The following is a 24,397-nucleotide window of genomic DNA, read 5'->3' as shown; positions in this document are numbered from 1 at the left end:
TAATGTGTATATGACTTTATAGACTGTTAGTAAGATTCCAGTAGATATGTTTCATTTTCTTTTTGATGAATATCCTGCAGTGTGAAGTAGATAAGTTATCCAGAGTCCTAAAAGCCGTATACTTCATTTTAGAAATATCACAACAGATACTGATTTTAAAAATCATCATACCTGTAATAATTCTACACTGGCATAATTTCAAAAAGCAGTGCTTTTGAATTTTCTTTTAAAAGAAAGTGATTATAATGTGATATAAAGTATCAACATTTCAGACTAATTGTTAATTCAAACTTAATTCAGTCAAGTCCAGTCTGAGTTAGTAAAAGGGTAGAATTAAAGAACATTTTAAAAATGTTCTTACTTCTGAGCATGTTGTTAGAAACAAGTACTATAAAAGTAGCTCCCAGGTAGAGATCCTTGTGGACCTGCTTTAATGATAGATAAGACTTATTTGTAATTGGCCACATTCATATTATGTATATGTTTTCATTTATTATGTAGTTTAATAAGAGAATATGTGGAGGAGGGGCAACAATTATCATGCAAAGTTTTAAGTTGAGTTTTTATAGATAATATGCCTGTAAAATTTGGTTCAAATGTATAACAGACAGGACATACATTGATTCAGAGTAAAATCCCATGTTTAACACTTCGATATGATTGCTTTCAGTTTTATTTCTTATGGGGAGGTATTTTTTTTTCCTGTAGTGTAGCAAGTTTTCTACAATATCAGTGTCTTCCATAGCAAGGCATATTTTGATCTTAAAAATTCCTTCAATCTAAGTACAATAGAGCTGCTTTATACCTTGTGGCATTTCATTACAAGATACCCCCTCTGATATTGAGTTATTTTCTCTGAACAAATGTATTTTTATTCTTCCTTATTTCTGTGCCTACTCGTGATCTATTGCACTTCCTCTAAAAGGACATCATTACTCTTGTTGTCAAGCATTTATTTATTTAATGCAAAATTGATAAATAAACCCAACAAACCTCAAATAGATGATGACCCGTATATAAACTGCCATGTTCGGGAGTTTTCTTTGTTGTGAGCTTTTAAAATCAGGATTATATATGACAAAAAATCTTTACTATCTGGGCAAAATAGTAATTTGGTTTGTTCAAAACAAATGGCTTTTTTTCTCTAAGAAATATATTATTTTTAGATGTGAGTTGCTGTTTTAAAGAAGTAAATGCCTATTTAAAAGTATATTTCTGAGGATGGCCTAGTGGTATGGAGGTAGTGTTAAAGGATTATGGTTCATGCTTGCCATTAGGACACTCAATCATGCTGTCACCTGTGTTTTGGCAGATGTTTTATCTTTGCCACCGAGTTGGAAATGGAGATTTGAGAGGATAGGTTATGAGAAATGGATATTTCCCCTCAAATTGATAAGTAATCTATAGACTTCAAAATCATTCACACAACAAAGCATCAATTCTAGTTCCTCAGTGTCAATGCTGCTACTGCAGTGCTAAGACTTTATTATAAATTATTTCAGTGATAATAGTTCTAAGTCTTAGTATTTTCCTTCCACTGAGATTACCTAAAGCTAAATTTTCCCTATTATTTTCAGTTCATTTCTCTTGTCCTCCAGTAACGTCTTAATCATGACATGGAGTTGACTCTAAGTTTTCGAAAGCTGTGCCAGAGCACAGGTTCTGGCGAGACCTACTCTTAATGGAAAGGTTTTGAGTACCATGAGCTTGGTGATGGACTTCCAAGGACCAGCCTAGTTAATTCTGAGCTTGGCCTCAGGGTGATGAATTTTTCAGGCATAGTAACTCTCTAAGACCATCGTTGGTGAAGACTTTGCCCGTGCCACTGAAATCACAGCTCCTTGGAATATCGATGTAAGCATGTTTCATGTTGTAATGTAATGGATATTGAACACTTCATGCGTTATTGAAGACATTTCTTCTATGTTGTTAAAAACAAGAAGAATGTTAGAGCTGACTGGTTTAGCAATTTAATTTTTACAAAAAACAAGTTTATAATTAGACTTGATATGTAATCTTTTAAAGTTGGCAAAGTGCTTTATATATATTATCTAATTTGAGCCTCATAATAACCTTGTAAAATAGTAAAAAAAATTTATTTCATGTAGAGAAACATTCTATTCCCTATAATAACATGACCTGGATTTTTTTTTTTAATAGATTTATGGCAAGTGGGATTTTGTTTTGGTTGAAATTGTGTTTTCATTGCCTTGGACACCTTGTGCTCGTGAAACTCCCTCTACTAAGTCCATATGTGCAACTTCTCCTCAACTTAGAGTCTTAGGTAGGGGCTGGGAGGTGAATTAAATGAGGGACAAGTCTTAAACCCAGGTATTCCTGATTAAAAAAAAAAATCTATTCCTTATTTCATGTTACGTCTTTTAAGTGGACTTTAGTGTTAGGGAAGTAAAGAAAATGAAACATTCTGGCTTCTTGGCAACATGATGAAATGAAAGGTAGCGTGGTGTAGAGGAATAAGCATTGCACATGGAATTAAGGGACCTGGGTTCAAGTCCTTCCTATTGCACTTAGTAACTATATGACCTTGGACAAGTCACTTAGCTTTCCTGACCTTCTGTTTCCTTGTTGGTAAAATGGGGATACTGTTTAACTCAAAGAGTTGTGAGGATCTGTGTAAAATGAGGATTTATGTAAAGTGCAACAAAACCTATTATTAATGCCTAATTCCAGTTATGACTTGAACCTTTAGAACTCCATCAGGAATCTCAGAGATTTTGGGTAAGCACAAAAGTTATTTGGAAAGGGGACCATTGTTCACTCTTGAATATAGTCATATCTTTTTTGGGGGGGATGGTGGGGGTAGGGAAGAAAAGCAAAGTTTTTGATTGTGTCATTCTTTTTTCCATTTCAGTCATCTATCAACAACTATTTAATGAGTTCCTACTGTGTACTCAGCATATTGCAAGACATAGTGAGGGCCAGAGAATAATTTGAAGTCATTAGTACCTAGAAACTTAGACAGTAATACAGATGTTGGGATTCTTGTTTTCAGTATAGTACTGTTTATTTTGGATGCTGGATAAATATTGATAATTTCATTCTACAGCTATGTTATTGTGTCACTTTAATTTATAAGTTCTTAAGGTCACAGGATGTAGAGTTAAGGACTTTAAATATCATATAGTCAAGCTACCTTATTTTGCTGATGAAGAAACTGAAACCCATAGCTGGAAAATGACTTGCCCAAGGTCACATATAGAGTATAGCAGAGATGAGATTCTGATCCAGGTCTTTACATCATAATTGTTTTATAGAAAGGAGACATCTTAACGATCTGATAGAAACATTAATGAAAATAACCACTTATTTAAATTCTGGTTAGGTGCTTTCTATTCTCCTTTGAAGCCTTCTTTGTTTAACATCTCTCCTTTGTAAATAATTCCTCCCATCTCAATCTTCAGTTCCTTTCTGTTTCCTCGTCTGTAAAATGGGTTATAATAATAGCACTTACCTCCCACAGTTGTTGTGAGAATCAAATGAGATAATACTTGTAAAATGCTTTGCAAACCTTAAAACATTATGTAAATACTAGCGATGGTGGTGGTGATGCGTCTTCTATGTCTTCATCACATCCTAACTTACAATTATTTGTGTACATCTTAACTTTTGATTAGATTTATTCAACAAATTAAAATTGTAAAATGTTCATTGAAGCCTGTGTGAAGAGATGTTTAGATTAAGAAAAGATCCCTGTCTTCATGGAGCTTACAGTCTAGTAAAAGCTATGACCCATATACAACTAATCATAATGCTGAATCATATATGATGGATGAGATGTGCATTCAAAGTGCTGTAGTAGTCAGAAGATGCAATTCCTAGGTGGTGTAGTGGATAGAGCACCAGCCCTGGAATCAGGAGGACCTGAGTTCAAATCCATCCTCAGACACATAACACTTAACTAGCTGTGTGACTCTGGGCAAGTCACTTAACCTCAATTGCCTCGACACCTCCCCTCCCCCCAAAAAAAGTAATTCCTGGTGGGGGCAGGGAAGGAAATGCATCATGAAGAAGATGGTGTTTGAGTTAGGCTTTTTAAAGAATGAGTAGGAATTCAAAAGGTAAGAGGGATTTTAGACGTAAGGGAACAGGAGGCACTTAAGTGTTCAAAACAAAAAGGAAATGAAAGATGTCACTCTCTGCCAATCCCAGGCCTCTTTATCCTGATTCCCAAGAAGACAGTGGCTAAAAATTATTAGGAGAAGCCTTATTAACCTTATAATTCATCTCTGATCTGCCTTTGGCTCTCCATCTGTTTCTCTTAAGTGGGAGTTGACATTCTACTACTGGCATATCAACACAGGGCTCGTCCACTCTAGAAAATCTTTCCAACTACATGAATCTATTCCAAATCAGAACTAATTAGGGGACTATATGAGTTCCTGAGTTCTCTATCACTGCCGTTCATTAAATTGTCAGAACAGGGCAGAGAGAGAACTAAGGTGGAGTAGGAATCAGGAACCTCTATGAACCCCTCCATACCTTTACAGTAAACATTTAACTCATAATTACAGTGCTGTGGAAGTCTGACCTTGGTGAGCACTTGTGCTATTGAAATTAAATATGACTGAGTCATCTTTGGATTTCCAAACAGTAAAGATTTGTCCATTTGTTATGTAATTCCTCTGAGATGTTTTTAATTTAAGGGCTTTGATAGGAGTAGTAGAAAAAGGCATCTTGATCAAGGCTTACCAAAAACCCTTTTTGATTGATTCCTGACAAGTGGATTTTAATCCATAAGGTTTGAGGAGACTAGAGCCAACAGTCATCTCTGTCAATAATAATAGTAATGACTCTGTAGATGTTACTACATTTGATCTTAAGTTAAGGAGTAAGGAATGGAAACCTATAAACAAGGTCTGTCAATTGTAAGCCTAGCTCACTGAGCTTCCTTTGACACTCCAGGGTAAATTTTTGGTATTCAGTAGTAGGGAGAGGTTTGAGTAGTTCCAAGGGTGCATACTTGGACCTTCACAGAGGTTGTAGGACCCAATATGCTTATTAGTTGTCTCTAACAATTTTTTCCTAGCTCATCTGAATACTCCTGTATCATTCTGACATCATTGTTACTTACATTTGTATACTTCTGCATGATTAGGTGATGCTGATTTTGACTGCTGCTGCCAAATCTTGAATATGCAGAAACTAGTTAAATAATTTGGTGATTATCCATGTCTCCTTTGACTTCTTCCCCCCATGATGTCTATCTTTTTTCTCTTTTAGTGATTCTGTATCTGAAGATGGAATGGAATAAAGAAGGCATAGGAGAGGAAAGCCAAATCAGGCCCTTTGACTACTTAATAACTCAGCTAGAGCACTGATGTAATTAATACAGCAAACAAATTTATAAAGTGCTTACTATGTTCGAGACATATTGCTAGGCAGTAGAGAAGGCAGAAACTAAAAGTTATTAATGGTGAGATTCAGGTTATTAGTGGGTGGATTATCCAAACAATTTACCCAGGTCAGTCTTGCTTTCAATTTATTGACATTTGTTCTGCTTAATTGCTTAAGTTATAATAAATTATGTGATTATAATAAATAATCCAATATAATTAAAACAATTTTCTCTTACCCCCTGTAAATCAGTTAAAGAAAAAAACACTAGATTCTGTGGTGCTGACAGACTTTCCTCGTTATGCATCAGGAAAGTTAAACTTTTGAGGGACAAGTTGTGCTCATCATTTCTCCAGTATCCTAATTGCTTTCTTTTCTTTTGTCTTCTCATGTACTGGACCATGCCTGATTTGTAATTGTTTCATACATAGTGTCTGGCCTTATGCTTAGGTCACATAGTAGGTACTTAAGTGTTTTTTGAATGAATGAACCATTGCAACCTGTCTGTCAGAACCTGTTGCTCAGGGGAAGTAGCCAGGCCAGGAAAGCTGAAATTAAAGAAGGACTAGAGATGTAGAGGTGCAGGACCTTAGACATGTACATACGCTTGAAGGAACACCTGGTAATTCAGAGCTAAGAAAGACGTGAACTATGGAGACTTATGGGGCCAAAAGCCCCAGATCTACAACTTACGCCTTTAAGCCAAAGAAAATCCTTAAAGTAATTCATTATTAAGATTCACAGCTTCTATATGCATTCTCTCTTGGTTTTCCCAGTATCCTGTGAGGGATTCAAGGCAGGCCTTTCCCTATTTTTTCATGGAGAGCAAACTGAGGCTTACGTTAAGTAACTTGGCCAAGGTCAAATTGCTAGCAATTGGTAAAGTTGAGGATAGAACCTAAGTCTTAAGACTCTCAGATCTTGTTATAATTTTATAAATGCTTGACTAGGAAACAAAATTCTGAATTAATAAGAAAACCAGAAAAAAAGGATTCCAAAGTGAGTATTGAGACCAAGAAATCCAACTTAATATAGGTTTAAGAAAAATACAGAGACAATCTAGACTTTAGATGTGTAACGCACGAAGAAATCTGAACACACAGATACCATTAGCAATGGAGAAATAAGAGAAGAACATAGGATAAGTAGTCTTACAAAAGAAAGATTAAACAGGGAGCATGAGACAACATAAGAGAACATTTTTTTTCTTTAGAACAAGGCAGACCTTCCAGTGAAAGATAAGTAGTGGCCAGCTCCCTCAATCATCCTTCCCTACGTCCTCTTGTGTCTAGCATCATTGTGGTTAGTTACCCACAGTGGCAGGGGCCAGTCGCATCATCTATGCCTCATGTCCCTTCATGCTTCTCTAACAAGTTTATAGCTCATTGGTCACTAGAAGGGCAGCAGAAAATAGCAGTGGAAACAATACTGGATTTGGAGCCAGAGGACTCAGGTTTGACTCCCTGCTCTGTTATTACTTGTGTGTTTTTTCCCAAACTACTTAACCTGTCTGGGCTTCAGGTTCCTCATCTGTAAAATGCAAAGGTTAGCCACATATGGTGTCACAGGCGTGTCATCCCTGCTGCCTCAGGAGACTGAAGATCCGCTGAGGATCAGTTGAGCTTGGGAGTTGAGTTGCAGTGGACACAGTCATATTGGGTGTCCACCAAGTCTGCCAGCAGTATGGTGAGCCCCCAGGAAGGGAAAGGTAGTGCTGTCAGGCTGTGTAAGAGGGAGCAAAATGGAGCAGGTCAAACTGCAAATCAGTAGTACCTGTTGCCTTCTAGGCTGGGCAAGAACCAGTCTCTCTCTCTCTCTCTCTCTCTCTCTCTCTCTCTCTCTCTCTCTCTTTCTTTCTCTCTCTCTCTCTCTCTCTCTCTCACTTCCTCCCTCTCTCCCCTCAAGTCCCTCACCAGCTCCACCCCCCTCAAAAAAAAGTTCACCTTTAAGGTAATTTCCAGCTCTAAATCTATGATCCAGCAATTCAGCAAGTACTTACTGAGTACTTTTTATGATACTAGCAATGAAACAACTATATACTCTTGAGAACTGGTCCACTTTTTCAGCAAGAAAAAAAGTACCAGATTTTGAGTCAGATGACATAACTTCAGGTTCTGCCTACTAGCTATGCAACCTTAGTCAAGTCATTTAATTGCTCTGGAACTCAGTTGTTGGTTTTTTTTTTCCCACGAGATACTATTTTCCAAGGGAGCTATAAGAAAAATGTTTTTTATTAGTGTGAATAATTACATTGAGGCTTTGTTTTTTGCTTAACAGAACATAGTTCTTCATTTGTTATAAATAATCTAGACTGTTGGTTCTTAAAATGTGATCTGAGGACCCCTGTGATTCTTGGAGATCCTTTCAGGGGATCTGTGAGGTCAGAATTGTTATAATAATGCTAAGACATTTTAATTTCTAATACAGTAAACATTACTTACTTAAATCTTCTCTCTTTGAGGTCTTCAGTGATTTTTAAGAGTATAAAGGGGTTCTGAAACCAAAAGGTTTGAGAAATATTGGTCTAGACTAATGACTTTTTAAAACATGAGGAATTTGGCAGACCCCTGCTACCTCTGTTCACAATAGTTGCATAACTTGACTAGCTAGTGGCTGATTATTACTTTCCGGCTGATTATTACTTTCCTTCCCAACTTCCATTGGGAGGAGTCAAATGGCAATTTGTCAGAATGGAATTTTGGATACCATATATCTCACTCATTAAAGTGAATGGCTCTAGGTCTAATTTTTTTTTTTTTAATTGTGTCTTGGAGGAAGGAATACCTATAAAATAGTGATTTTTGGAAATCCATTGCTGAACAGTTTTCAGTGAAGTGTGGGGGTGGAAAATGCCATTCAGTTGTATATAACCCTTTGCATACAAAATGTCTACTGCAGTCTGTATTTAGCAGTGTGAAAAACAGCCACATAGAATCAGTTTTTCTTGTTAGCATTCTAAGACTTTCCAACCTAGTGGAAAGATGTGATGTGATTCATCCGATTTATTTTGTATATTAAAGTAGGATCAGCCACTTTCCTGGAAATGTAGCATAAGGGTAGAGATAAACTTCATGTCAGTTTAGCAGGTTCTATTTAGAGAACGTGTATAGAAGTTGAGGCTGAATATAATACTTGGCCTGCTTTTCTGTTCAGAATTTGTTCATAGTGAGGACATGACACTTATGTGTCATCAGCCCGCAGCAGCACACATTGCTCCATGGCTTTCAAAGTCATACGCTAAATGTGCATGACCTAGCACAATAGTTGATGCTCTAATGTGACTCCTACCCCACCCCACCCCAAATGTATTATGATAGACTTTCTGTTCCTGAGAGAGAATATGGAAAAATTGATGCTTTGAAATATCAACAGTGTGTGCTGCTGTTAAAAAAAAAAATAATTGGTTTATGCTTGTCTTGCCTCATGCTGCATTATCTCGTTGCTTAGTTTTGTCAACAATTAAAACATTAATCATAAGCATTCCTAGCATATTCAGCATTATACACTGCACAGTTCTAGAAGTTAAATAAAATGATTGCTTTTTTTTCCTTTCTAGGTTCTGCACAGCTGACATTTAATTCAACCAGATTTGTAGAAGAAACTATTTGCAATGAAACTGTTATACTTCCCTGCATTGTTAATAATCTAGAGATAAAGAACATTAAAGTCATGTATGTAAAATGGAAACACAGAGGAAAAGAAATATTTACATTTGATGGAGATCAAAATAAGCCCAATGCCAGTGATAATTTTAAGAGTGCAACAATTGCACTTTCACTGTTAGTAGAAGGAAATGCCTCTTTGCTAATGAAAAAGAGTGATGCTGTCCCTGGGAATTACACTTGCGAAGTCACAGAATCGAGCAGAGAAGGAGAAACAACAGTGGAGCTAAGATATCATGTGGGTAAGTTGTGTAAAAGCTTCTTCTTTATTCATGTTGCAGCAAATCCAGCCTCATAGAATAAGGACAAGTATTAAATGAATCTGAAAGAAAACTCCTTGAAATCACAGCAGGCTATTAATAATATATGTTGATGTAATGTTTTACAGCATTAAGGGTTGGGAGTTTTGCTTTATTTCCTGTTAGACATTTCACACTGAAGTACACTTAGTGTCTGACTATGGTTTTAGTTTTTGTTCTTTTTAAATGAAATTTAAATTGTGAGGGCTATGTTCTTTGGACAAATGACCCTCAGACTTTTTGGTCAGAATTACTTCATCAAGGTAGAAAAGTCCATCTGCTTTACCTAATTCTGTTTGTCACCACCAAAAAAAAAACCAAAAACCCAAAAAATTATAGTTCTCCATGGACCCACATTCTACTTCCAGTTACCTGACCTTTTTCAAATTTTGCATTTTGATGGAGGAAAGGTAGTGCCAAGGCTATGGACCGTCAGTGGAGGGTAGGATTTGAACGTAGGAACCAAATGTTGGGAAGGATAACCTTGTCAACACTCCATACGCTTCCTTTCTTTCTGCTTTCTCTCCACACATGCTGCCTGCATGCTAGCTCTTATAAATGTTAGCCAAGATAAGTGTCCTACTTCCTATGATCCAGAGCTGAGACTGACTATAGCCACACTTCATCTGCTTTTGTCCCCTCTCCTACACTGCTAATGGTCACTATAGGGGTCTGCTGTGATTAGTGATTTTCTAGCAGTTAAATCATTTACTTAACAAGCATTTATTAAGCACCTACTACATACTGGACACTATGCTAAGTGGAAGGGATAAAAAAAAAAAGCAGAAGGCCCTACCCTCATGCCTTCTAATTCCTTTCTTTACTGTCTGGCTAACTTAACCAGGTATGAGAATATCCTGACATTGCATTTTGTTTGGGAGGTGGGTTTTTGTTTTTTTTTTTAAGATTTTTTTTTTAAATTCCAAACTTAAATGCCAAATAAAATTAACATTTCTGTATATGTAGTAGAACAAAAAATAGGAATTGTACATGAAATTACACATCTATTATGTGCAGCTTGTTTTTCTTTTAAAATATGTAATAAATCTAACAACTCACTTTCAAAGGTGTACTGCTTATCTCTGATTCTTTCTGTTCTCTTCTATCCATTTAAAAACATTCAAATGAGTTTTCCTTTCTTTTTCTATCTTTTAAAAACTTTTTCTTGACTACTTTATCTATAATCTACTGTCCCTCTTCAACTCTCCCGACTGAGAAAATAAATATATAAAAGACAGAAGGAAAACCCTTTTAACAATTATGCTTAGTTAAGCAAAGCAGATTCACACATTAGCCATGTCAAGGAATGTATCTGACTCTACACCGTAGTCCCATTGATTCTCTGTCAGGAGGTGGGGAGCATGCTTCATCATCAGTACTCTGCAATCATACTTGATCATTGCATGTCATCATTGTATTTTGAGCAAGCTTTTAGATCAAAAAGTCCTTGGAATGAATTTTGAGAACCATTATTTTTAGACGTAGGAATTAGATTATTCTGTAACAGTAACTGTTTTTACCTTATCATAGTGAATTTTATCATCTGACGTGGAATATTCTAGTTAATCAGATAAGCAATGTTTGTGTGGTGTGGGGGTGGAGGAAGGATCTGATAAGAGGCAGGCAGTAAGGAGTACCTAGAGAGCTTCTTTTTTCAAAAAATCTTTTTACCTTTTAAAATGTGACCCTGGGCGAGTCACTTAACCCTGTTTACCTCAAGTTTCCTCATCTCTAAAATAGCTGGAGAAGGAAATGGCAAGCCATTCCAGTATCTTTGCAAGATACTTCATGACCCCAGACAGGGTCATGAAGAGTTGGACATGATTAAAATGACTGAACAACAATAATACACCCCAAGAGCTAAAATCCACAAGCTGTCTACATTTTAATGTGAATTACTTTAATAACCAAATCTGATATTGAATTATGTGCCTAGAGATTAGGGAGTTTGATGTGGAAGGGACAAAGATTGCTGAGAAGAGGAAAGCGGTGTTTTGAAGCATGAGTCACTTCAGGGAATATAGACTTGGCTAGGGCGGTGAAGTTGTAGGGGTGGCTGTGAGAAGCATGAGGTCACTGCTTGCTTGTTTGTGGAGGTGGAATTATAGACAGGAAGTAGAAGAGGACCAAAGGCCGAATACAGTTTTGTCTAGGAGTCAAGGCAAAGTCAGAGTAGTTCACATTAATAAACATTTCCAAAGAGATTTCCTCACAGCTCTTTGAGGTAGGTAATGTACTGAATTTTGGGACAGAAAAGAGGTTGTTATTATACACACCCCCACACCCACACCCACCCACCCCCTCACCCCTTCCAATATGTATATAATTTTATATTATCTGTGTGATTTATACTATAACTAAAATATGCAAATATATGTGTGTGCACATACTTCAGATTATTTTTCAAGAATTAGAATTCATTAAACTGTTTTTTTAACAATTTAATATTTCTTTGATGATTTATGGATGACCTGTGAAATGCTATTTTAACAGCTCTCATTGTAATTTGAAAGGAAGTTTAAAAGATCTAGATAATAAAAATGGATAACTTCTAGACACTTCTTTCTAACTCATTAAATGAATATATAGTAACATTTATATGTTGCCTTAAGATTTATAAAAAATTTTCAATAACTTGGTTAGGTAGGTATTAGGAGGACTGTTAGGCACATAATATGAAAGAAGAAACTGAGGCTCAAAATGATGAAACACTTTTCTATAGTGATATAGCTAGTAAGTTATTCACAACACTGAATACAGATCTTCTGATTGCAAGATTAGTGTTTTTTAGGCCCTTCCCGCCAGGGATGCTAAAACATCATGATGTAGTAGAGGGAATATAGGAATTGGGTTCAAATCATTTCACTTTGGTTCTTTTTTCCTTATTTACAAAATAAAGAAGTTGCCCTAAATTATTTCTGAAATCCATTGGATTTGTATTCTCCCTCACCTTAAGATCTTAAGATAACTTCATGAAAAAATACAACTTTTTGCTCTTAAATATGTAGTAGGATTGTATCTCACTTTGAAGTGTGGAAAACTTATTTGATGGGGAAATAACCCCAATTGTGGACTTTTGGGATACTATAAATAGATTACTTTTCATCTTGCATAACTGTAACTAAAGATACAAATGAGAGTAGAAGTTATGGTTAAGAGAATTACAGTTGATAAACTTGTGAATAATAGAGTTTGTAGTTCTATTGTATTTTGCAGAGAAATACCATATATGGAAAAGTTCCATGAAATGTAGAAAACATAATACATTGTATTTAGTTATTTTTATTATTTATGTTAATATAGTGACTAAATGGAGCATATACTGTGCATTGTTTTTCTCTAAAATACAAACGTTTGGAAAGCTAAAAAAAAAAATCTAAAGTAGCTTTTAAAAAGTTGTTTTTATATTACTTTCTTTCATGAAAGATATACCTTCTGTATGTACATATATGTGTATATATATATAACTATGTAATAATTGTTATTTACGATGACTCTGAAGTAGTATGAGGTGCTTTCTGAATCATCAAACTAAATTATGTTGAATATCATTTTTAATGATGTATATTTTTATTCTCTTTTTGAAATTGATAATTTGAGCATTTGTCATAAGAATATTTAATCAGATAAATCCATACCTCATCTATTCTGGATAAAATTAATGTGAATGAATGAATGAAACATTTATTAAGCACTTATATGCAAAGCACTGTGTAAATGCTGGAGATACAGAGAGAAAATTAAGAAAATCCCTGTTTTCAAAGAGATCACATTGTAATAGGTGAAAGAACACATATGGAAGTTTTTAGCTACAAGGGAGATAGAAATGTCCCGTGGTCCAGGGGCAAAATAGGTAGTAATGCCTCTTCTTTAATGTTATTTCCACTGATAAAATCCTATCAGTTCTTACACTGAACCATTTGACAGAGTCAGAGACTTGGGTGAAAAGAATTTTTTTTCCCTAGGGCTTCAGTCGATGTGGTGGCAGCACCTGCGGTTGTCAGGCTACATTCTTCAGAAGTTCTATCCCAGGATAATGGCTGAGTTTCTGCACTGGGAGCATTGCTGTTCTCAAGGCTCTTGAATCCATGGTCCTGCGCTATCTCCATCAGGATCTGAAGGGAGATGGTAGTCAAAGTGGTGGTAGTAATTTGAATTGCCTAGTACATTTTGCCTCCTAACTCATGGTGCCTTATGGCTTCAGCTAGACCAGCTTGCCTGCCCTATGTGCCACAGTTGGTGGGGATGGCTGGCCCCTTCTCTACAGGTATTATCCCAGATAATTCATATGAGGGCTAGGCTAGAAGCAGGACTTGTGATCTGAGTTGGGTTCCTACTCCCAGAGTTCCTGCTCTTATCTTCCTATTGGTGGCAGTTGGTTAGCCATTATTGTTGGTGGTGAGGAGGGAGGTGTGCCCTTTTGCCATGATGATTTCTCTCATTAATGATGGCTTCTAAGGGGCTGGAGGGAGATGTTGCTATTCCCAAGGCTCTTATTCAGGATCCTGGGCTATTTCCATCAGAGTCTGAGGGATGATAGTGGTTAAGGATGTAGTAGATAGTTATTATGACAAGTTATACTGATGCCTAGGCACAGAAATAATTTATAAAACCTCTCTTCTGCAGCCTGTACCCTTCAAAGCCAACCCTTTGCCCTTCTTACTTAAAATAACTTTTTCTTCTTAACACCTAGTCCCCATTTATCAGAAATAGAGAGATAGTGGTAGTCATATTTACACATGTCTTGAATTGGAGTGAGGTCTTGGTATTGGGATACACAGGCCTTCCTCTGTGGGATCAGGAATCATTTTGATATGTAAGTGCCTACTAAATGTAAAATACCATGCCAGACACAAAGGACACACAAAGACAAGAAGATATATTCTTGTCAAGAGAGTCCGTTCAAGAAGTCTATGATAAACTTTGAGATAACATCCTTCAATATAGAATATAAACACATAAGAGTGATACACTGCTTATTATAGTAATGAGGTAGGAGAGATCATGACTTCTGGCTGAGGGTCAGGAGTAGAGAAGAGATTAAGGGAGTTTGTATAGAGAATATGGCAATAGGAGTGTACAAAAGGCAAATGACTTTCTTTGAATAGTCCCAAGTATAATTTTGGTAGAATATCTAGTCATGAAGAAAAGAAATGCCAAGGAAAGGTAGTTTGGAGCCAGATTATAGAAGTCCTTGAGGAATTTGGTTTTATTGTTGTTGTTGGTGACTATCATAGAACGTTTTTAAGTAGTTTAGCTATGTGGTAAAATTTATACATGAGAAAAATTAATTTTGAATATAGGATGGGATATAAGGCCTACAAATGCCTTCCACAGAGTAGGTACTTAATAAGTGTTGAATTGTGGGAAGAAAGATGAAGTCGGGAGATTCTTACAAGTATTTCAGGTGATAGATAATAAGGGTTTGGACGAGGGTAGTAACAATATTAGTGGAAAGGAACAAGATACTAGAGACTTTTAGAGAACTGATATGATTATATTCAGGCCTTGGGGATGGGTAGAAGTCAAAGATGACCCTGAGATTTGAGCATAGGTATCTGGAGCAAAAAACCATTTCTCAGAGTCACAGCACCTCAGCATTGGTAAGAACTTCAGAAGCCATCTAGTTCAACCTGTACCTGAAAATGAAAATGAAAACACCCTACAATTGGATAGCCAGCTCTTGTTTGGAGAGCTCAAGGGGCCCACTGCTTTCCAAGACATCTTACTTTTGAACATTATTTGAGAAATCTTCCTTACATCAACTCTTTAAGTTTCTCTCAATTAATAGTAAATAGGGAAATCAAGAAAAAGACAGATTTTGTTGGAAAGATAAGTCAACTTTGGACATCTTAAATTGAGGTGTGTATCCCAGCCAGTCAGGTCACAAAGTGCTAATTATGTTTATCAAGTCATACTTTTATGCCAGGTTCATGCTTGAGTCTGGGCTCACCACTTGCTTGATCAAGATTATTGACCGTTTATTGGCAAGGATACTCCCAACAGGATGTGTCACCTTTTTGTCACCTCTGGCCCCTTGGATCTTGGTAATAGTGAGGGTCTAGTTCTAGGAAGAGGTATAGATGGTGTATCTTGGTCTGGTCACCATTATCAGACTTTTTTCTTTGACCTTATATAACTTAGGAGCCCCACTGTCCAAGTTTAGGGGATGGAATGGCTAGCTGAATGACCAGATTTTTATAAAGTTTTTTTTCTAGCAAGAATCATTAAGTCACTGTCTTGAACCAATCAACTTTTAGCATAACAGTATAAAGCCTTTTAGCATTGTAGAGCATAGTCATCCTACAAAAATTCTGCAAAATTTTTTAGCGAGATCTTAAATAAGGGTGTCTGCTTGCAGTTTTGTTACAGATAAGCTAATCATCTTACAAAGTTATTAGTCAAGTAAATTACAGAATTATAGTCACTCACAGTTAAGGCAGACCTTATATTAAGTGCTACCTACTTGGTGTTGATGGGGAGGACAAGTCTTATCTGGACTAGATAGGAAATAAAAGCACTGGAAAAGAACAATTCCAAGAAGTGGCTGGGTGGATTCCTACAAATAGGGGTATGCTGACTCATGAAACAGTCTCTGAAAATGCAATTTTATCTTTAAAAAATTTGTTTTCATTTTCATATAACCATCATTTAAAAAAAAAATATCCCTTGCCTTATCCAGGTGAATTGTCTCTTGCAACAAAAGAAAGAAGGAAAAAAGTAAAGAAATAAAGAAAAGGAGTTTAGAAAAACTAAACAAAAGATTACTGAAGTCAGAGAGGCTATACAGTGTTCTACACCATAGCCTTCTGCCTCTGTAAAAAAGGGAGGGAGGTACTGGGATATCATGTTTTCTCATATCTTCTTTGGCGCTAAGCTTGATTATCCAAAAATGTATTTTAGAGGACACAGAAATCCATTTGAACTCCTCCACAGGCAACTGGAGATGAAGATAGGGAGCTCTGAAAAGAGATCATAGCTAGAGATAGACATTTCAAATGATAGCTGCAGTCATAAAGTGGAAGAGATTGTTGATAGAGAGTAAAGGAATGACAGTCTTGGGGAATCCCTACCTATTTGGTGTAAGAGAGAGAAGAGGAGACAGAAAGATTGGTTGAAGAGATTGGACACTGAATGAACTGTTCTTAGATATGAACAGCTGAGCAGCCCTTTGGAGAACTTGCTGATTAGAGTTGGGGAGTTTTGTTGCTGTTATTCAGTATTATCTGACTGTTTGTGACCCTGTAGCTAGGCCATTCTGTCCTCCATTGTCTCTTGATATCTTAGTTCATGTTCATTGTTTCCATGACACTATCTATCCATCTCATCCTCTGCCATCCCCTTTTCCTTTTGCCTTCAGTCTTTCCCAATATCAGGTTCTTTTCTAGTGAGTCCAAGCTTCTCATTATGTGGCCACAGTATTAAAAACTACTTGCTGTCCAAAGGACTCTCAGAAGTCTTATACAGCACCAACATTTGAAAGCATCGATTCTGCAGTGCTCAGCTTTCTTTGTAATCCAACTCTCACAGCCATACATTGCTATTGGAAAAACCATAACTTTTACTATATGAACCTTTGTCGGCAAGGTGATGTCTCTGCTTTTTAGTCTGCTGTCCGGATTTGCCATAGCTTTCCTTCCAAGGAGCAAGCATCTTTTAATTTCATAGCTGGAGTTGCCATTTGTACTGATCTTTGAGTCTAAGAATATAAAATCTGGTGCTTCCATTTCTTCTCCCTCTATTTGCCAGGAAGTGATGGGACCAGTTGCCAGCATAAGAAGTTTTTTTTTTTTATGTTAAGTTTCAAGCCAGCTTTTATACTTTCCTCTTTCACCCTCATCAAGTGGCTCCCTAATTCCTCTTAACTTTCTGCCATCAAAGTGGTATCATCTATATATCTCAGATTGTTGATATTTCTCCCAGCAACCTTAATTCCAGCTTTTGATTCATCCATGCTGTCATTTAATATGTTGTACTCTGCATGTAAGTTAAATAAGGTGACAATGTACAGCCTTCTTGTACTCCTTTTCCAATCTTAAACCATTCAGTTGTTCCATGGTCAGGTTTAATTGTTGCTTCTTGGCTCACATACAGGTTGCTTAGGAGATAAGTAAGATGATTTGATTACTTTTGAGGACTTGCCACATTTTGTTGTGATCCACCCAGTCAAAGGCTTTAGTGTAGTCAGTGAAGCAGAAATAGGTGATTTTCTGGAGCTCCATTACTTTCTTGATATTCCAGTGAATGTTGGCAATTTGGTCTCAAGTTCCTCTGCCTTTTTGAAACCCAGCCTGCTCTTCTGGTAATTCTCAGTTCACATGTTGCTGGAGACTTGCTTGTAGAATCTTAAACATAACTTTGCTGGCATGTGAAATTACCACAATTGTTCGGTAATTTAAACATTTCTTGACATTGCCCTACTTTAGAATTGGGACATAAACTGATCTTTTCCAATCCAGTGGTCAGTTTTCCAAATTTGCTGGCATATTGAGTGTAGCACTTTAACCGCATCATCTTTTAGGGTTTTAAATAGCTCAGCTGGAATTCTATCACCTCCGTTAGCCTTATTGTTAGCAATGGCGCCAGTTGACTTCATTCTCTATGATGTCTGGCTCTGGGTCAGTAACCATACCATCATGGTTATTGGCGATGTTAAGATCTTTCTTGTACAGTTCTTTTGTGTATTCTTGCCAGCTCTTCTTAATCTCTTCTGCTTCTGTTAAATCCCTATCATTTTTGTCTTTTATCATGCCTAGTTTTGCATGAAACTTTCCCTTGATTTCTCTAATTTTCTTCAAGAGATCTAGTGTTTTTTTCCCATTCTATTGTTTTGTAGAGTTTAACATCTCTCAAAAGGTTTGGGATGTTCTTACCAGAGGATAGGAGCAGGATACTAAGGTCCCCAGCCTTCTCTCTTCATTGTTTCCCCAGAATACACTCTAGCTTTCTGCATAGGCTGGCTCTCCAGTGTGTAATGAAAATTTTTACTAGAATTGGTGACCCTAAGTTTTAGTCATTGTCATTATGACGTTGTGCTGGGCATTTAGTCTCGGTGGGTCTTATTTTCCCCTTCTCTGAAATGAGGGAATTAGGTTAATGACCTCTAAACTTCCTTTAACTTTATTAGTCTACTAAGGCTGGTAAAACAAAGTGACAACCTGCTTCCCCTTGCATTTCCCCCAATATTATGACAGTGGTACTCTTCCTTTAGATTGGAATCAGCAACTTTAGTCATGCCTGTCATGTTGCTATTCTGGGGTTGTTGAAAGATAAGTGTCCAGGGTTAGAGGTTATGGGATGAACTGGAAAGGGGCAGAAAAAATGGATAACAATAAGAATCTTAACTAGAACATGGTTTATTTATGTAATAGATGAGCTTGGGAATAGAAAAAAAAATTACTGATTCAGCATTTACTTTGAGTAGTAATCTGTCCCAAAATAACATTTTCCAAACTCCTTAAAATGTACCTAATGCCTTCTAAGTTGTTTCTCTACCTAGAATTATAGAATTTTAGAAGTAAACCTAGACATCATTTAGTTCAACCTTCCATGCAGTTCTACCTCCCTAACAGATGTTCACCTAGCTTCTAAAGAAATAATTTTTTTAATGAAGAACTCATTACTCAATGGAGTATCCCTTTGTTTTATTGAACAGATATAATTTTGGTCTTATTTCATTTACATTGCCTTTATTTCTAATATATCCTTTCCCCGGCCCTACCCAGTGATTGAACACCTATGCTGAAGATTTTTTTAAAAGAGGAGAAGAAAAAATCAGTCTGATAAAACCAACTAATACTTTGACTTCGTTTAAAAATATATACAATATTCCACATACATAGTCCACCATCTCTGCAAAGATGGAGGGGAGGTACATTTTCTCAACTCTTCTCCAGGGCCAAGCTTGTTCTGTATAATTAAATAGTGTTTAGTTTGGTTTATTGTTCTTTCTGTTTACATTTGTAACACCAGCTTCAGTAGCCAAGATGACAATGGAATCTTGGACAGTAATGCTTTAACTGTCATTTTCTGAGGAGACTGAAAGCTTAATAGCCTTGCCAGAATGACAGTTTTGTTATTGTGTGTGTATTATCTGCCTGGTGCACAGATAAAATTGCCAGAAAGTATTTCTTTATGTTGCATCCAAACTGGCCAGTATATAACTTTAACCCTTATTCCTAGCTCTATCTTCTGGAAATGTGGTATATAGAATATCTCTTTCATTTTCCACTTGCTAGCTATTCTCTTAAGTCTTTTTCTTGAAATTAGATATCATCAATTTATTCAGTAATTCTTCATATGATGAATTCCAGACTTTGCACCATGTTGGTCAGCATCTCCTGGAAACACCATAGTTTTGTTAAATACCTCAAAAAGTATAATATTCTTTTTCTTTCTCTTTTTCTCTTTTGTTTTCTTTTCCATTCCAAATTCACCCCCTCTCTCCACCCCTCTCTCACCCATTGAGAAAGCAAGAAATACAATACCTATCATACGTCAGTCTGTACTCCAGCCCATCAATTCTCTCTTTGAAGGTGAATAGCATTGTACCTCATGAGTCCTTTGGAGTTTTGGTGGATCACTTTATTGATCAGAATTACCAAGTCTTTTCCAGTTGATTATCTTTGCAGTGTTGCTGTTATTTTGTGCATTGTTCTCCTGGTTCTGCTCACTTCACTTTGCATTAGTTCATATAAGTCTTCCCAGGTTTTTCTGATTCTATCCCCTCATCATTTTTTACAATATGATCCATATACCATAACTTTCCAGTCTTTCTCCAATTTATGGGCATCCCTTTAGTTTCTATTTCTTTGCCACCACAGAAAGAACTGCTATAAATATTTTTGTACATATATGTCCTTTTCCTTTTCTTTGATCTCCTTGGGCTATAGATCTATTAGGCAGTATTTCTGGTTCAAAGGATATACACAATTTTATAGCCCTTTGAGCATAGTTCTGAATTATTCTCCAGAGTAGTTGGATGTGTTCACAGCTCATAGTGCATCAGAGTACCTATTTTCTTATAATCCACTCCAGCATTTGTCACTTTCATTTTCTGTCATTTTTGCCAATCTGATGGTTGTGAGATGGTACCTCAGAATTATTTTAATTACCTTTTTCTCATTATTAATGGAGGCAGCTAGGTGGCTCAGTATATAGAATTATGAGCCTGGAGTCAGAAAGATCTGAGTTCATATCTGATCTCAGACATTTACTAGCTAGTGTGACCCTGGACAAGTCACTTAACCTCTGTTTGCCTTGATCCGATGTAGAAGGACATGGCAAATCACTCTAGAATCCTTGCCAAGAAAAACCCATGGACAATATTGGCGTGCTATGGTACACAGGATTACGAAGAGTTGGACACAACTGAAAAACAACAAAATAATGATTTAGAGCGTTTTTTTTTTCATATAACTACTGATAGCTTTGGTTTCTTCTCTGAAAATCACCTGTTAATAGCCTTTAACCATTTGTCAATCAGGGAATGGCTCATATTTTAATAAATTTAGCTCTGTTCTCTGTATTTGAGAAATGAGGCCTTTATCAGAGAAATTTACTGCAAATACAGTAGTCTAATTAAACACAATATTCCAGATGTTGCATGACCAGTACAGACTATGAGAGGTCTGTGATTGCATTTATCTGGACATTCCCTCCAATGAAGCACATCACAACTCTTCCATGTTTGCTTACTTTGTTTGTCTCTTATTCATGCCCTCAAATAATTCTTCCCCTGGGGATCTACTCTGTGTGCTTTCTTTCTAAAGAAATTATAAGAATACCAATACTCATGCAAGGTGTTTGTTGTTTAACCCTCACTACTTGACCAGTCCACCTTTTCCTTCTGTCATGCATCTCTGGAGAAGGAAGTGTGGTATAGAGGCTAGAAGGCTAACCTTGGAGTCAGGATTCAGCTTCTGCCTCTGTTACTACCAGTGTAACCATGGTCAAGACTCTTAACCTCTCAAAACCCCAGGCAACTCTCTAAGATGATCTATCAGGTATAGATGGGTTGCTGTTTGTGGTGTTGGAAAGAATTTCCACATCTGGAGTTCCTACACTGATAAAAACCAATGTTTGGACCAAATGGCAATGACAAAAAAAAAAATCCATCTCTCAGGATAATATCCTTGATGTCACTTTTCCTGTATGCCTCTGTATTGATGATCTGATGCAAACTATTTCTATCCACTATGCACCTCTCCACTGCCTTTTGGATAATCCTTCACGTTAAATTTTTTGGAGACTGATATTCCATGACTTAGACATATAGCACGAGTGGATTGAGACTATTAAAAAAATGGATGTTATGCTTCAAGCATAATATGGCTAGTCTTGAGTTAGCTGTTTTGGAAGCCTTTAATTGAAAATTTTGGTTTATCGTGTTTATGTTCCACTTCATCCCTTAAGAATTTTCACGTGAAGTGCTGCCAAGTCATGTTGTCCTTTATCCTGTACAAATACAAATGATTTTTTGAACCCGACTACGTGACTTTATGTTTATTTATGTTGTATTTTATTTAGCTGGTTTCATACCATTTTTTCTAGTTTACCTAGATCTCTTTCAATCCACACTCTGTCATTCAGCCTAACCTACTTCATACTGTCTGCAGATTTAATAAGCACAGCTTTAGTGTGTTGTTCCTAGTCATAAAAGTCAAATATTAAAAAAAAGTGTGTGTGTATGAAGGTATGTATACATATGTATATATACAATATATGATATATAGTATTGTATGATATATTGATATAATATCACATATGATATATTGTATTATATATATGTACAATATATATGATACTACACACACACACACACACACACACACACACACACACAGAGGACCAAGGGCAGAACTCTAGCAGGATATCAGAGACCTTCCCCCAGGTTGACATTAATCCACTGTAGGTCTTGACAAATTTGTTTTGAATCTGTGTGGCTAACTGAAACTTTAGGTGTGAAATATGTTCAATAAGTTACCCTTAAATATGCTTTCAAATGATCAAAAGTATTTTGATCTCCTCTTTCCCCTCCCATCCCCTAGAAATTTATTGGGAGGAGCAAGAGACTGCTAGACTGTTCTGCGACCTGTTAGCATAGTGGAATTTCCTTTCCCTGGGGTAGATTTCCCTTCTTTCTCCACAGTGCAAAACACAGTAACTAGCGGTTTTGGTCAGCTAAAAGGTCTCGAGGATGAGAGATGGTTAGAATTGGGTGAGGAAGTGGCACCTATTTTAAAGGTGTGTAGATTTTTTTCATGAGGAAAGTATTTTTTGAAGAGAGATGAAGATGTTAAATAGAGCAAAATGTGAGTTGAAATGGGCCTCAGTGAAATGATAACATAGTGAGAATTCATCCAAGCCCTCAGATACAACTTTTGCTCCAGTGGAATTTTCGCCCAGACTTAATGCCCCCAGAATAGGCAGAATTGGATGGCATCACTTAACTTAATACTAAAATATATAACTATTCAACTTTGGGTTGGTTTTTAACATTAAATTATTTTAACATGTACTTTATAAATAAGGTTTTTTATGTTTCTCCATTAATTTTTAAATTATCTCTCCTGGATCTATTTTCCAGGTCAGTTGTTCCAGTGAGATATTTCACATTGTTTTCTATTTTTTCATTCTTTTGGTTTTGTTTTACAGTGTCTTGATTTCTCATAAAAGTCACTAGCTTTCAATTGCTCCATTCTAATTTTTAAGGAAATATTTTCTTCACTAAGCTTTTGGACTTCCTTTTCCATTTGGCCAATTTTGCTTTTGAAGGCATTCTCCTTGGCTCTTTGGACCTCTTTTGCCATTTGAGTTAGTCTATTTTTCAAGGTGTTATTTTCTTAAGTATTTTTTTGGGTCTCCTTTACTAAGCTCTTGACTTGTTTTTCATGATTTTCTTGCATCACTCTCATTTCTCTTCCCAGTTTTTCCTCTACTTCTCTTCTCAAAATCCTTCTTGAGCTCTTCCATGGCCTGGGATTGATTCATATTTTTCTTCGAGGCTTTGAATGTAGGAATTTCGACTTTGTTGTCTTCTTCTGGTTGCATGTTTTGATCTTCTTTGTCACCAAAGAAATATTCTGTGGTCTGACTCTTTTTGCAAAGTTTGCTCATGATCCCAGCCAATTACTTGAGTTATAAACTCTTTGTTAATGTAGGGGTCTGCTTCCAGTGTGAGAATGTACTGTTCCAAGCTTCAGGGTTTTGTGCAGTTGTTTTCAGAGATACTTCTAGGGACCTGTAAATTTTCAGTTCTTCCAAGGTGGTATGATCAAGGGTAAGGTGTTTACTTCTTTCCTGGCCTGTGCTGTGATCTGTTATTGACTACAAGCACTCTTTTCTGTCTTGGAACTGGGAGGAGGACTCCCTCTCCACCACCATTACAAGCTCCACCATGCCAGCGCTCCTCCTCACCCTAGGACTGCCACCCAGTACTGTGACCCAGATGCAAGCAGGGCAAAGCAAGAGAATCCTGCCTCAGTACCAGCACACAGATCCCTGCAGTCCCCCTCTGATCAGCCACTTGATTCCCCCTCAGCCTGTGGGCCAGAAGCTCAAGGACTGAGGCTGGGACTGAGCGTCTCTCTCACTACAGTCACAGACTTTTCCTACTGACCTTCTAAATTGTCTTTGGCATTCATGGGTTGAGAAGTCTGGAAACTGCCACAGCTGCCCATGATTCAGTCCTCTGAGACCTGCTCCAGGTTTGCTGAGGCCTGGTCTTTGCCTGCTTGCCCACACTGAACTGTGTTCCTTTCCCAGCCTGGCGCAATAGACCTTTCTGATCAACCATCCAGGTTGTTTTGGGCTGGAAATTTGTTTCACTTTGTCTTTGTGTGGGCTCTGCTGCTTTAGAATTTGTCCAGAGCCATCTTTTACAGGTATTTGGAGGGGTTTGGGGGAGAGCTCGGGCAAGTCACTGCTTTTACTCCGCCATCGTGGCCCAACGTCGGTTTTTTATGTTTCTCACACAAATGTGATGCAGTAGGGTTTTTTTGGGTGGGGTGTGTGGAATAAATTCCTTTTAAGTGGCTATTACATGGTCAAGCTTAAAAATTTTTAAGAGACAAAAAGATA

General features: G+C 36.9%; 1 protein-coding gene across 4 annotated transcripts in view; it reads left to right on the top strand.

Annotated features, from left to right (window-relative positions):
* CD47 (CD47 molecule) overlaps positions 1-24,397 on the top strand; it is a 72,530-nt gene that overhangs the window by 1,317 nt on the left and 46,816 nt on the right. For all 4 annotated transcript variants that reach the window (XR_003569518.1, XM_027866869.1, XM_027866859.1 and 1 more), the window contains exon 2: positions 8,912-9,259. Coding sequence is in view for 3 of the 4 variants with exons in the window: in XM_027866869.1 (XP_027722670.1) it covers positions 8,912-9,259 (348 nt within the window). In the remaining variant the exon portion in view is untranslated. The remainder of the gene's footprint in view (positions 1-8,911; positions 9,260-24,397) is intronic.

The sequence above is a fragment of the Vombatus ursinus genome, unplaced genomic scaffold, assembly GCF_900497805.2.
Source record: "Vombatus ursinus unplaced genomic scaffold, bare-nosed wombat genome assembly UNPS02001419.1, whole genome shotgun sequence".
NCBI classification, from domain to species: domain Eukaryota; kingdom Metazoa; phylum Chordata; class Mammalia; order Diprotodontia; family Vombatidae; genus Vombatus; species Vombatus ursinus.
Note: the sequence above shows the minus strand (reverse complement) of the source record. Positions and strands in the feature narration are given on the sequence as shown.